General features: G+C 33.3%; 1 protein-coding gene across 1 annotated transcript in view; it reads right to left on the bottom strand.

Moving 5' to 3' along the window:
* Nucleotides 1-5,354: 5,354 nt before the first annotated feature.
* The window catches only part of LOC129001342 (eukaryotic translation initiation factor 3 subunit B-like), a 29,489-nt gene continuing 19,239 nt past the window's right edge, over nucleotides 5,355-15,604 (bottom strand). Inside the window, exons 10-13 of the mRNA XM_054428618.1 lie at nucleotides 13,526-13,740; nucleotides 6,866-7,069; nucleotides 6,267-6,375; nucleotides 5,355-5,693 (exon numbers count right to left, since the gene is read on the bottom strand). Coding sequence (XP_054284593.1) covers nucleotides 5,599-5,693; nucleotides 6,267-6,375; nucleotides 6,866-7,069; nucleotides 13,526-13,740 — 623 coding nt within the window. The 3' untranslated portion in view covers nucleotides 5,355-5,598. The remainder of the gene's footprint in view (nucleotides 5,694-6,266; nucleotides 6,376-6,865; nucleotides 7,070-13,525; nucleotides 13,741-15,604) is intronic.

The raw sequence follows: 15,604 nt of genomic DNA, 5'->3' as shown, positions 1-15,604 counted from the left end.
TTAATGTTTTAAATAATGATGTAAATTAATGCAAATACCTACACGTTTTGAACTATGGAACGATTGAAAATAATACCGTAAGTGTTATTCAGTATGTATTACGTTGTTGATTTATATTTAAATTAATGAAATTTGTGCCCTGATTAACAATAATAGTGGTTGGCTTTCTTACACAAGGTAATACAAGTTTGCCATTACTTTATTTTTGCTTATTATTGTGATACATACACACTGATCTGCACATAAAGATTGAACTTTAAAAAAAGCTCATTAGCTACGGTAAAACATATCAATTATAAGTGAAATCAATCTCAAACATCTTTATTTATGACAGTCGATACAAACTGCATAATAGCGTCAACAAAATTTCTCTTTCAAATAAAAACAATATTTATTATGGATAAAATCTAAAATCTAAAATCATTAATTACTTAAAAAGTCTTCTACGCTGTAACAACAGCGTGACAAAAGAAGACTCTTTGCCAAATTTGTCCACACCATTTTCCATCTTCAGGGGAGTGGGCAGTGCATCTAACAGTTGAATGCCATTGTAAAATAAATGATTTTCAAAAAACGCAGTTTTATGCTTTGGAATGTCCAAATCGGACCGGCTTCTCATACCATAGGAGATAGGGCGAGACTGATTTTGAAAAAGGTTGATATTTTTCTTAACAAATACGAGACAGTTTAAGATATTGACAGAAAAGTAAGAATTTTATAGTTAGAAAAAGTGTTTTACAGGAAAATCTATGTCGCTTCTTAAAAACTGTTCTGATGGCTTTCTTTTGTAGGTAGTTTAAAAACTCTTTTAGAATTTACACACTCATGTCTCCAAACTGCAACTGCATATGAAAGACAAGGAAAAACCAGTCCGTAGTAAGCCACCACTAGAACTTTAGAGTCCAAGAATGTTGCCAAATTTCTTAATAAGAATATATTAAAACTCAATTTATTACAGACATAATCGAAGTGGGGTGTGAATTTCAACTGGCTGTCGATGTGAACGCCATGGAACTTAGTTTCTGAACAGGACGGAATGAAATGATTGTTGTCTTTGGAAATTGACAGGGGTGATGTATTTTCTTTGTTTCTGATATGAAATTCGATCATTTGAGTTTTGGCACTGTTTACAAACAAGTTATTGCAGCTAAACCAATGTAATATTGAGCTGATCTGACCAATTGCTTTCCTTCTGAGGTCGCATGCATGCTGCAGACAACGACAATGAGGGGTCATCAGCAAACAAACATACCCTACCCTCAGACTCAGGCACACAACTTGGCAGGTCATTAATAAAAAGGATGAATAAGACCGGACCAAGCAGCCCTGAGGAACCCCTGCAGTGATTGCCAGGGGAGGTGAAAATGCAGACTTTGAACAGTTGTTGTCATCAATGAAAGGAATTTGAACTGCCTGAGTTCTGCCGGTCAGATAAGATTCTATCCAGGAGTGAGCCACACCTTTTATCCCGAGTGAGCAAAGTTTGTCTAATAAGAAGCCGTGATCTACCGTATCGAAGGCTTTGCTAAGATCGAAGAAGATTCCAGCTGCAGCCTTTCCTGAAATCAAGGGATTGAGTCAAAGATGAGACTAGAAAGTGAATGGCATCGACTGTACCTACTTATATTTTTTGTGAAGCCAAATTGATTCGGGGAAAGAATATTGTGTTTATCAATAAAAGATATCAGTCTAGAAAGAAAAATCTTTTCAAATATCTTCAAAAAGGTTGAAACAAGGGAAATAGGACAATAATTGTTTATATCAACCTTATTACCTTTTTTGTGAAGGGGGCGAACAATTGCATGTTTTAGTTCAGTTGGAAACACCCCTTCTTCAAACGAGGAATTGATGAGATGAGTGAGAGGAGAGCATATAAGATCGCTGATTTCCTTGAAGAGTTTTGAGGAAAATCCATCATACCCTGATGATGACTAAGATTTTAATCCCATAATTTCATGCATTACTTCTGTCTCAACTGACAATATGCAGAACAAGTAGAAGTAGAAGTAGTTTGTTCTGTGCAGAACAAGTAGAAGGAGTTTTGTAAGATTGCAGAGAAGGAGTATTGGAATTCTCTAAAAAAGTCCTGGTGGTAATTTGAGAAGTAACCTTTGAACAACTGTTGATTAAAAATTGTTGAAAATACTTGCAACCTCAGATGGCTCATCAACGACAATGCCATTCTCATCCAAAACAGAAATTCTCAGAGTTTTTCCTTATCAATCATATATCAATAATATAAACTGTTTTAATACAGTGAGCTTTATGTTGTGCAATTATTTTTCCTTATTTACTTTATATGTACGTTTTCAAACGAAATAACTGTTTAAGTAACCTTATCATTCGAAAGTTGAATCGTATGGGTACATTATTTCCATAAATGCATCAGCGCCTCATATCATTTGTACTAGGGAGCCTTATAAGTTAGCCTAGCCTTAAACAAAGATATTTTTCAAACCAAGAGTTTCAGTTGAGTTATGTTCCTGAAACCAAAGGGGAATGTGTAACTATTTTATATAACAGAATTCAAGATCAAATATTTTCGCTTCAGTGTCCTCTCCGTTGCGAAGCACGGGTACAACAGCTCGTATGCTACAAAATCTTTGTGCAGCACATCAAGTTGATATTAGTGATGGGACAAACGACTGATTTCAACCATCCGATGGTTTTGCTTTCATCCGATAGTCTTCAGATGGATGATTCATCCGATGGTTTTGAGTGTAGTGGGGTGCTTCCGGACTATTCCGGAGACAGATAAAACTATCCAACTAGAGAACGAATGGATAAACCATCAGTTCGCGCACCTGATCAGGTAGATAGTTTTGGTTATGTTGGCATTTGGCGTTCCTATCCAGCGCCATGTTTCAGAGGATTTACCCGTGCATGAACAAATAGATAAACATATGTGTTGAATTAATGTATTGTTAGAAAATTATTTCCCTCTTCCGTTTTATTTTTATTATAAATAAAATTAAAATAAATAATTAGTGTTTCCTTAAGGTTTGTTATTCATTTAAGTTACTGTTGTTCTGAGCATGAGCAGATGATTGGATGATTCACCTGATAATGGATGAATAAATAACCCATTAAATATCCCTGCGTAGAAAAATAAGTTAAACAAATTAACTCATCGGGCAAATAAACAAATATTCATTTCACCATTAAATAAAGAACAGTTTCAGTTGTCAAATAACTAATTCGTAGTTTAAACGAATGAAAATGCGACACGGATAGTTTTACGATTAAATGAAAACGTGGAACGGGTGGTTTTACAGACAGACTAGACTAGATAGTTGATTCAGCTGGTTCACCTGTGATAGAATGGATGGTTCATCCGGATGAAAATTAAAGTAACCATCGGATGAATCGGTTGGCGCGCAACAACCGGATGAATCGTTTGTTTCTATCGGATAGTTCCCATCACTAGTTGATATACATAGTCAGTCGTTCTAGAGACTATAAATTCACAAAGAGATGCATTTTGTACCAGTATGAGAATTCACTTCGTTCATTCAATTATAGGTCGACAAAATTTATAGTTCACATAATGCAAAAAGTCTGAACGGATCAACGGTTCCAAGTAATTTTTACCGTGGTGTTCTGATCGTACCTGGTATTGAAAGGTCTTATAGTTCCAGCACTAATGTAATGAATAAAATATAAACTAGTAAAAGTTAATTTAAATGTACTTACAAACCCCAGATATGCAATAGGTGTCATACTCGCCCGATGTAGTGATAAATTGAACGACTGAAATTGCCACCAGTTGCCGTGCAATTAAATTAATCTTTTAAAGTTTGACAAATGATACAGATCACGTCAATCTACTAATCTCTGGCAGCACAGTACACTTTACTCGTATCGTTTTGAAATCTTTAGACAAAAGTGAGTATGTATTCCTTACTCACCTTTTAGATAAAAATGTTATGAGGACTACCTAGACCCTTTCTCGCTTTCTTTACATGGCCGGGACTGTATAAATGGAGACAAGAAAATTTTTTTAAGTTAAATACCCTCGCCGCAGCAAAACTGCAGACTAAGCAAATTTCCATATATAGCTGGATTTCTACTAAAATATTCCTTAAAATTGTCAGATTTATTTCCTATTTCATTAACATTAATTTTAGTGAGTACTTAGGTTTGCTGCTACAGGGAAGATATTCAGATGTGTTTTTTGTTGCAATGATGATAGCTTAGTATTAAATAAACAAAATTTCCAAATTTAGTTTAAATATATACTGTATCCATAAACAAGCAAACTACAACAGATAATTCATTCTCCATAAGAATTACATGGGAATTTTAAATTTACAATTTTCTTAATTATCTCCGTAAGCGTTGGGCAAACAACAACGCTTCAATATACAAAATTATTTCTTTTTCAAGCTCTACAAAATGGTTTGGAGAGAAATTATGAAATTTTGTGTTATAGGGTCAAAAATGGGAAAAATTATTTTATTACTCCATAACAGCATGTGGCGAATGTGGTTAACATAGTTTGGGTTTCCGTCATGGAGAGAGGTGTATTGGAATCAGTCATTAGAATGCCGCGTCATCCTACGTCATATTCGTGACGTCACGTACGGTAGTTATGAATTTTATATAACTATTATTTTGGTATTTTCCTGTTAAAGGGAACATTATTTACTATCATTATTCATTATTCCTACTTATAGCCTAATAAAAATGTAAAAAATCATGCAATTGCAGTTTAGTAAGTTGCTTTATAATTTTATAGGTCGAAAAAGTTTATAGTTCACTGTGGAGTTGTGATCTTGCCTGGTATTGAAAGGTCTTAGGTCCAGCACTAATATATAATGGATTGAATATAAACTAGTAAAAGTTAATCTAAATGTACTTACAAACCCCAGATATGCAACGCTTGTCATACTCGCCCGATGTAGTGACTCTAAGGGCCGGCGCGCACTATCCCGACCACGAACGATACAGATTTTTCAAACCTCTAAGCAAACCTAACCTACTGGCAAAACACATAGACACATTCCATAGGCCTACAAGTCATAACATTTAGAATAGGGGAGCGAGCTGGCGTAGTGGTTAGAGCGCGGGACTTCAGTCCCTGAGGTCCCGGTTTCGATCCCCGCCAAGTCACCAATGGATTTTATCTAAGTGATAATGCCGCAACCCCTAGGTCTAGTCTGAAGTAATGTGAAAAACAATCCCAGACTCTAATGTTAAACATTTCATAGTATGAAGAAAAAATAAACACAAGCGGACATCACACAGCATAAAAAACAACAGAAAATAACTCAAAAGTCATACAACACGATATTTTATTCCCATATTTAAAGCTAAATACATAATCAACACACAAAGAGGTAAAACAAAATACATCCGCCTCCAACACTTTTATTTCTCTCCAAAAACAAAGCCTCAGTAACCAGTGTATTCTATAAGGAACGTGATAAAATTTGAAAACAGTTCTTATGCGAAGGACGATAAACAGAGGAAAGTCACTTTTGTCTCTCATGGCCACGTTTAAACTTGATTCGTGTCCCGTTCAAACTTGGTTCAAACGAGACACTCACGGGGGTTCCCAAGATGGTTACAAGATGAAACGACGAATATGTTGGTTAATTACTCGATGATGGTTACTTCTTCTTTGACGAAAAATTCAACAACTTCCTCCTCGACGTTCTTGGTGTCTGAGTCCAACTCATCAGTGTCAACGTCTGAAAGAAAATCACAAACTAGTCAGCAACCTAATAACATAGACTTTATAGTAATAGAACAACTTAATAATATTCTTTCACATCAACGCCACTGCCAAGTTTTAACTCAAGTCTGTTTTAACTCCAAACCCAGGATTTTTATCCAGAAAACCCAATTTTCAGTCCGTGGGCAGGGTTTAAATAGGATGCAGAATAATACAGGATTTCGGTCTCTAATGTCTGATTATCAATTTATTTTTTCTTTTCAGATAAAAAGCACAAATAAATTAAATTAGTTTGGTTTTGTACTGCAAAAACACTATTGAAAATATTATAAATGGATACTGTATAAAATATTTAGTAATTACACACCTAACTAAAGTAACTATATTTAAATTTAGGTCAAATAATGGTGAAAAAACAACTGTTAGAGAATGCAAATTTGTGCAAGGATAGGATTAATGCAAATTTTAATGTGATAGGACAAAATATCAATTGTTATAGAACTTGATTTTAAATTACATTTATGCAATTTTCTTGACTCTGCTATCGGAATTTTTACTTTGGGTGAGTTCAAACACTGGTTACACTCACTATAACGCAGTTCCAGACGATGAGGTTTCTGCTCCTTCCAGACCTCCAGTTGTCGATTGCGGATCTCTTCAAAGTCCTTCATCAGCTGTCTGCGCTTTTCCATCAGTTCCTGGACACAGAAACAAAATGTGAGTTACCAACAACCAACCATCTGACAGTCTCTAATGAGTATTAACTTACACTCAATAACATAGTCCAAAATAAAATCCAACCTCCTGCCTAATATAGTCCAAAAGAACTTAAATAGGATAGTTTGGGAGTTAGTTGCTTTAAATATTTTTGATCCATACTCAATGACACCATTCATTGTACAGTACATATTATGAATAAAGAGGTCTTATTTTTCATTTTTTTTGCGGCTTCAGTTAATTGGTTTTAAGGGTTTCAGAGGGGTTTTTTCAGAGATTCTACTGTACGTTCATTTTTGCACTAAAACTGATAAGATAACAATTTTTAACATGGGATTGAAAATCTAGTTCTAAACATAGTCAACGCTTTATTAACCTTCAGTCAAAGTTGGTATACATTACACAATCTATGATGTAATGAAATTGAAAATAACATTCGTAAACAGATTTATCTCCAAGCCTATAACAAACCTTAGACGCCTTGGTCATCCTCATCCTATCCTTGCTCTCAAACTGCGGACTGTACTTCTTGAGGTTCTTCCTGATCTCCTTCTGTTGTTCGGCCGACAGCAAGGTCGGGGGTCTCGGCCGCCACAGGAAGTTACAGAATCCATCTACGTTGTTGCGCTTGATGATCTTGCCTTGGAAAGACCAGATCCAGTAACCTGTGTCCACCTATCACAACACATTTTAACGCTATGAATTTAGTTTGTCAATATGTCTTTAACTTTATTCAAGGGATTAATGCAGAAATTTTCCATGGTGATTAAAAACACTATGATTTTACGATGTTTTGGGATCAGATCCTGCAAAGAACACTAACCCAGCCAAGGCTGAAAAATTATAAACTCAAGAGAATTATACAGTTAAAAAATTCTGAGAAAACACTCTATTACAGTTCTGTGTAACTGTTTTTCTAACAGTGAAAGGCTATTTACTTTTTATTTTTTCCTATCCGATCTTTGGCCGTTGCGAGATTATTTTGTAGTGCCAATTTGAATTAGGTTATTTTGTTTGATTGTGCTATAAGATAGATTGCGCTAGTATCCATCAATGTATTCAGAGCTATACTATTTGTCATAGGCAGGTTATAAAATATTTCATTCGGGTGATTTCAAAAATACAAAGGAGTAAAGTATTAGTTATTTCTTTTATTGTGCCATCAGATAGATTGCGCTAGTATCCATCAAGATATTCAGAGCTACACTATTTGTCATCATAGGGACAATACACAAATTACGTAACGCACTTAGGGGGGTGGGGGTATTGCTCAACATTACGTAACACACACATTTCTCTTAAAAAAATACAAAAGTAATCAAATTGATATTTAGTATCATCAGTTAGTTGTTATATAAAAAGAGAGTCCCAGGGGACTGAGCATTGCTCGTGGCTGCTTAATTTGTTCGAGACGTTAAAAAATAAACATATCTGTAATATTAATGATATTATAATATAACTGTATGACATTGCTATACATGTATTAAATGTTGATGGCAATAAGTGGATTTGATTTGATTGGAGCACAGTCTAAAATATGTCAATATAGGTGCTACCTTGTCATCTCGTCATTGAAAACCGTAAAAGTCAACTTTAATTACCAACACGTAAAAAAAATGCCAAAAATAAAAAGTCTGCATTTAATAATAGTAGGCCTATTATTAACTTAAAGTATTGCCATTTTTTGTAGCGGAGTCATTTTATAAGACTTTATGTCATAACTTAGTTAATCTCAGATTTAATAGTTTATTGACCTATATTTGATATGGGGTTTCCTCAACCAATTAATTGACTTAGCTGTTAGACCCATCAGTTTTGTACTAGGCCTATGAAAATGTAATTTTTATTCTAAACTAATGAACTCTACTGATGAATCTACTCTTAGAAATAAGACCCAAGCATAAAAACAGCAAAATAGTTAGTAAAAACCGCAAATAAACACAGTTATATGTGGTTTTCTTGAAAAAAAAAAAATAAAAAACTGTAATATGTGGTTTACGGCTGTTTTTCAAATAGGCCTAGTTTCAAAGGCAGAACTTAAGGGTTTGCGAGACAAAAAATGTCACAGCTTTTAGTTTATGGTCTACAGTCTAGCTAGAGCATATGATTAAAATGAGTATGAAACGGTTAGTTTTTAAACTGAATCACATTTAGAGCTAATATAAATAAAACAAACAAATATGTTCAAACTAAATTATTACAATGGAACTCTAGTTAACCTATCAAAACATGTACCTTAAACATACTTATTTTACGTGTAAATTTTCTTTATTTTAAATTTTTCCACAGTTAATTAAGTTGTAAAGCCAATTTCTCTTTGACAGATGTTCCCTCATCATTCTTAATTTACTTAACAAACATTTCCATACAGACAAGCAGTCTATATTGAAAATATCTATCTATACTATTATAAAGAAGAGGTGGTGTCTGTGTGTGTGTTTGTATGAGGTAATCTCAAAAACTACTGAACCGTCTGGGCTCAAATTGCACACAAATGAAGCTACAGCTCCGAGGATACATATAGAACTATTCCCGCTTCGATATTGTCCTAGGGCTCTGCCCCGTGGGCTTTCAAATATTTGAGGTGAAAGATTTCAAAGTAAATATTGATTGATGGTATCCATGGTAACAAAGAACAAACCTACAAAGTTTAAAAATGTAAACAAGCAGAACTAACTGTCAAATGAATTTTGATTTCATAATTCCACACAGCTGGTTCAAACATATTAAATACTGCACGAATATTAGAACAGAGAGGGTAAGGATTATAAATTTAAAATAATGATGTCACTAGCGCGAATGTAAACATTAATTAACATTACTAAAATGGAGCTGTCAAACCATATGTTAATGTAATTTGAATTTCATTAGTATAATATGATTCTTTCAGTTACTTCATTTGTTTATGTTTATGATCTATAATACTGAGGCTGTAATAATATTTTACAGGGAATAATTCGTTGTAAAAAAATCGTTCATGGATATAGGAAATAATTAAGATTATATAATCATTGCCGTATCAACCTAGGCTCTTATCGTTAGTTTTATGAGGTTTATTTTTTTTATTTGTTTTTGTGTAAACAGTAATAACCCCCTGCCACAGCAAATCTATAGGTTGAGCGAATTTCCATTTGCCTGATTAAAATTTCACTAAAATATGTTATAAACCCTTATTTTCCATATTTATTTCTATTTTCCTATTTTTTGGTTTGGAACTATGTGATAGCTTTTCGTTTACAGTGCAAACCATGAAATACATTCTTTTATTATACCTTAAAATCTATCATTGGTTTTGTATCGTAGGTTAGACATATTCTTACCTCAAAAGTCCTTTCAGGCTCCGCCCCAGTGGCTCTGGCTCTGGAGTTTCACATGTAAACCTTATGAGTATTTATATTTAAAGAAATTAAAGCATTTTGTCAGCCGTTTCAACTCCACAAATTGGTTCTATGATATTAAATAACATTAAAAAGGTATAAGGCTTACCAACAGAGTGCAGCACTATTATGTTTTTTGCATTTATGACCACAGCTAATTTTAACCAACTAGCAACAAAAAGTTGTGGAACACAATGAGAACTTAACATTTTTTCATGGTTTAGGTGCAGTGGTAGAAAATTAGGGCTATGGTAGATACTGTAGGACATTATAGGATACCGTATAAATTAAAAGACCAAATTTTCTTAAACCGTGTCCTCTCCCAAAACTACAATAATCATTTATACTTATATGCCAACCCCGTACGAAGGACGGGTACTCTGCTAGTTTACAATAAAGTTAAATATCAAACTCGTGAGTCCTGATAACACTTAACATCAGCTGTTGACCAGCATTGTTTTGAGTAGGCCTATTATATGCTCCCTGGTTGCGTCATGTTAGTCATTGGGATCGCGGGCTGGACATTAGTATGGATCAAAAATATAAAAGAATAACATCACTGGATGGAATCTAATACATACTAATAATCTCTACATCTGTTTTGGACACTTTTTGACAGTTACATTGAAATAATATTACAAACATGTTTATTTTCTGGTCATCATTGTTTATGTTTATGATCCATACCAAACAAGAAGCGCATTGTCTAAAACTACAAAACGTCCTTTTCTTTTCCTTGAGGTTTAATTCAATATCAGCGTAGTGTATATTGTTTTGCGGTAAAAGACTCTATGTCGTATTTATCCCTTGCTTAGTAATACACCCCAAGTGTATTTACAGTCAATGCTAAATAGTATTTGTTAGAATGTTCTTTTCTTTTAAACTGTATTTAGTAATTTGCTTCTGTACTGTAGATGATTTCTTACAAGCATATGTTACAATTCATTTATTTACATTTTCTTAAAACTGCCATAGCTACTTGACAATCCATAAGACTAATGTTAACAATTATGAAATTTAATTTTAAGTTTTTAACAAAAAACAAATTTTTCCAGAACAGAGCCTAGAAGGGATATTGTTTTTAGCAAAAAACTAAGATACTGTATTTGTAATAAATTGGAGGAAATCATAGGAGCCCTTTTTGAAATCATTGTGCGCAAATGTTACTCATATTATAGTATAGACACGCCTTGGTCCGCCAAGCTACCTAAATAACAGTAAAACTAAAAAAATGTAAAATTTTATAATCTTATAATATATTTTCCGTGGCGGAATTTGTTACCAAAAAGCTCTTTGTCATTTACCGTAAGTTTTACTTCAATTTTATATTATGTTATAAGCTTATAAATCTTTTATTTTGTTTGGTCCTTAACGATGTAGGCTAACTGTTATTTATTTATTAATTTATCTGACGTTTCTTATTGGTTACAATTTACAAATTAAATTAGTTACGTTTTAATCGGGATAATTTATTTTGTAGTTTTATCATATTATTAGTAACAATCTTGTTTGTTTGTTTGTTTGTATCAATTTTGCTTTGGTTGTAGAAGGGTTATCAAACAAAACCCATTAAAAATTTAATGATGAAATAAATGAATGAATTTAAAAAAATGAAATGATTTATTTAAATCCATATTCCACTTGTAAAATTATGCTTAAGCTCTTATTAAAGTGTACTACGATCGAGTTACGTAATGCAAGGAAGGGGGTTGTTCAAGCGTTATGTTGAGTTACAAGGGGGAGGGGGGTTTAAAATGAGGAAAAAGTGTGTTACGTAATATGTGTAGGCAGAATAAACAATATGGTACGAGAGGTTTCAAAAATACAAAGGAATAAAGTTTTCAGTAATTTTGATTGATCTTGTCATCAGGTAGAATGCGCTAGTATCCATCAATAATGTCAAAGCTACACTATTTGTCATCATTGGCTGAATCTAATTTTTTTCATTCGGGTGGTTTCAAAAATACAAAGCAATTTCATCAGATAGAATGCGCTAGTATACATCAAGAATATCAGAGCTACACTATTTGTCATCATTGGCTGAGTATAATTTTTTTCATTCGGGTGGTTTCAAAAATACAAAGCAATGTCATCAGATAGAATGCGCAAGTATCCATCAAGAATATCAGAGCTACACTATTTGTTATCACTAGCTGAGTATAATTTTTTTTCATTTGGGTGGTTTCAAAAATACAAAGCAATGTCATCAGGTAGAATGCGCAAGTATCCATCAAGAATATCAGAGCTACACTATTTGTCATCATTGGCTGAGTATAATTTTTTTTATTCGGGTGGTTTCAAAAATACAAAGCAATTTCACCAGATAGAATGCGCAAGTATCCATCAAGAATATCAGAGCTACACTATTTGTCATCACTATCTGAGTATAATTTTTTTCATTTGGGTGGTTTCAAAAATACAAAGCAATGTCATCAGGTAGAATGCGCTAGTATCTATCAAGAATATCAGAACTACACTATTTGTCATCACTAGCTGAGTATAATTTTTTTCATTTGGGTGGTTTCAAAAATACAAAGCAATGTCATCAGATAGATTGCGCTAGTATCCATCAAGAATATCAGAGCTACACTATTTGTCATCATTGGCTGAGTATATTTTTTTTCATTCGGGTGGTTTCAAAAATACAAAGCAATTTCATCAGATAGAATGCGCTAGTATCCATCATGAATGTCAGAACTACATTATTTGTCATCATTGGCTGAATATAAATTTGTTCATGCAGGGGGTTTCAAAAATACAAAGAAATGCCATCAGATAGATGCTAGTATCCATCAAGAATATCAGAGCTACACTATTTGTCATCATTGGCTGAGTATAATTTTTTTTTTCATTTGAGTGGTTTCAAAAATACTTAGCAATGCCATCAGATAGAATGCGCTAGTATACATCAAGAATATCAGAGCTACACTTTTTGTCATCATTGGCTGAATATACATTTGTTCTTTAGGGTGGTTTCAAAAATACAAAGCAATGCCATCAGATAGAATGCGCTGGTATACATCAAGAATATCAGAGCTACACTATTTGTCATCATTGGCTGAGTATAATTTTGTTCATTAGGGTGGTTTCAAATAAACAAAGCAATGCCATCAGATAGATTGCGCTAGTATCCATCAAGAATATCAGAGCTACACTATTTGTCATCATTGGCTGAGTATAATTTTGTTCATTAGGGTGGTTTCAAAAATACAAAGAAATGCCATGAGATAGATTGCGCTGGTATCCATCAAGAATATCAGTGCAACACTATTTGTCATCATTGGCTGAGTATAATTTTTTTCATTTGAGTGGTTTCAAAAATACTAAGCAATGCCATCACATAGAATGCGCTAGTATACATCAAGAATATCAGAGCTACACTATTTGTCATCATTGGCTGAATATAAATTTTTTCATTACGGTGGTTTCAAATATACAAAGCAATGCCATCAGATAGAATGCGCTAGTATACATCAAGAATATCAGAGCTACACTATTTGTCATCATTGGCTGAATATACATTTTTTCATTCCGGAGGTTTTTTAAAAATACATAGCAATGTCATTAGAATGCGCTAGTATCCATCAACGTATTCAGAGCTACACTATTTTTCATCATAGGCAGAATATTAAAATTTAATATTTTATTTGGTTAGTTTAAACACATTAGGTTATTTTCAATTAGTCTGACCTCTACCTTAATCAGAAACCATTTCAGATTTATATTTTTCACAGCGTAATAGATTGAGTCGTACCTTGACTTTCCAGTAGCTAACGGCTGTCACCACGTATCGTCCCGTTGGGTCCCACTCCACATCTGTCACTTGGAAGTGGTCAGTGGTGTTCATGACAGTAAAGTCGTTGGTATCGACAAACTCCAGTATCCCATTAGCTCGCAGGTCCGCCAACACGATGAACTGACCCATCGGTGACCAGAACAGGTTGTTGCAAACTCTCTTCTCCAACCTCTCTGTTAAATTAAGTTGTATTAGACAAATTAACTTTTGGATACTGAAGTAGACAGTCATTGTATTTGGACCAGCTGTAGCCTATTTTCATTCAAGAAGAACAAAGTTTGATGACTGTTTACAAACTATAAGCAAATCTACATTAGTTTCTAAGCAGTTACAAAAAAATATTAAACCTATTTCCTTCCATTCAATATATTTCCTTCTTGAGAATCTTATCACATTGATATATTGACATTAACCTGTTGTTAATTTTTTTAAACAAACTGCATTTTTACTGGAGCATTTTTAAAATCCTTAATTTTAATGTCCTAAATATATTATATGTACATTTTCTTCGACTACAAACTAGTAAAAATATGTTGTTGGAAAAATAAAAGAATACACATATTACTAAAGCCAAAGAAAATTGAGTTACAAATTGAAAAGCTGAAAATTAATGTAGCCTACAGCACCTAGTAAATTGTTATATGTTCTAATCAAATAAAACAAGAAAAATAGGCTGGAAGTTTGGGATTTTAATTTTAATGAATGATGCTATTCAACCAAAGGTCAATTCAATGTTGGATAGTAACGAGACCATGGTTTTGACGGTTCTCTTAAAAGAAAAGGACAAATTCGAAAGAGGTAGCAATACAAACCATCATCACTCAATTCTACACACATTCTTCACACTTTACTTGGGTTGAGTTTGAGATAGGCCCAATTGTGTCCCCATCTCAATAGTTAATATTATAGGCTTGGTAATGATATGGTACTAATACTTATGGTTAATAGTTCCCCTATGTTTTGTCTTTCAAAAAACATTTGATTAAGAAAAACAAAAGTTATTTTACAGTTCATTCAAAAATATTGGTAAAGATGTAAAGATTAGCATGTATTAAAGAGGCCGCCAACCTCTTTAAAAAAAAAAAATAATGTTTGTGTGTAAAGTTTACTACGGTTCTAATCTATTAAGTTATACGGTAATAAGTTATAAGTTAATATATAATAAATTAAGTTATTAATTTGTACCAGGATTGACGTTTTACAGTGCAAACAATGTAAAGCTCAGATCAGAAAGTCACCTTTCAACATAGCAGGTCAGAAGACCGTCGTGACTAAATCATCATTTTATGAGCGTTTCAGACAAAACGAGCTAAATAAAGTCTAGACTCAGCAGTGAAAATATCATTGAACTTGATTGTAAGAATAATCTATAAACTACTGATTGTGCTGTGGAATTATAATAAAAAGTAAGGTACAAAATAAAAATAATTTACCTTTCCTTCTAAGTAAACTACAAGGTACACTTAGTTTTTATTACCAACCCTTCGTCTGTGACACCATGGAATTTTCCTCCGGGCGCATTTGTTTTTACTAAGAAATATGTGTTATCGCCACTTGGTAACTTTAGGAGTAACAGTACCTAGCTTGCATCTTTCTAGGAACCGATTGAACATTATTTAGATCTCACATTTCCCCCCGCAAAACTTCAATTGATCAGTTGAAGCCCCGAACAGTTGCGTAGCACGGAGACCGGCTCCGTGAGTCACCAATGGTATTGTTGTTTTTGTTTGCTATATATTTTTTATAAATATATAAAGTAAGAGTTTTTATTGATTTCATGAACAATTGTATTTATTATACATGGTTTTTATAAGTTTTAGTGTTAATGTTAACAACATATGTACAAATGTTGTTTGTCTAATGTTTCAACACACAGAAAAAAAACTCCATGTGTCGATCGTGCTGTTTATGTTTGCTATATATTTTATAAATATGCAAAGTAGGTAAGAGTTTTTAATGATTTTATTTACAATTTATTGATTATAAATGGCTTAAATACATTTTTGCATTGTTATATGTACAAAACACAGTTTGTCT

The sequence above is a fragment of the Macrosteles quadrilineatus genome, unplaced genomic scaffold (genome assembly GCF_028750875.1).
Source record: "Macrosteles quadrilineatus isolate MER2022 unplaced genomic scaffold, UCM_ALF_1.0 Scaffold_8__2_contigs__length_117827958, whole genome shotgun sequence".
In the NCBI taxonomy this organism is placed as follows: Eukaryota; Metazoa; Arthropoda; class Insecta; order Hemiptera; family Cicadellidae; genus Macrosteles; species Macrosteles quadrilineatus.
This window is presented reverse-complemented; position numbering and strand designations above follow the sequence as displayed.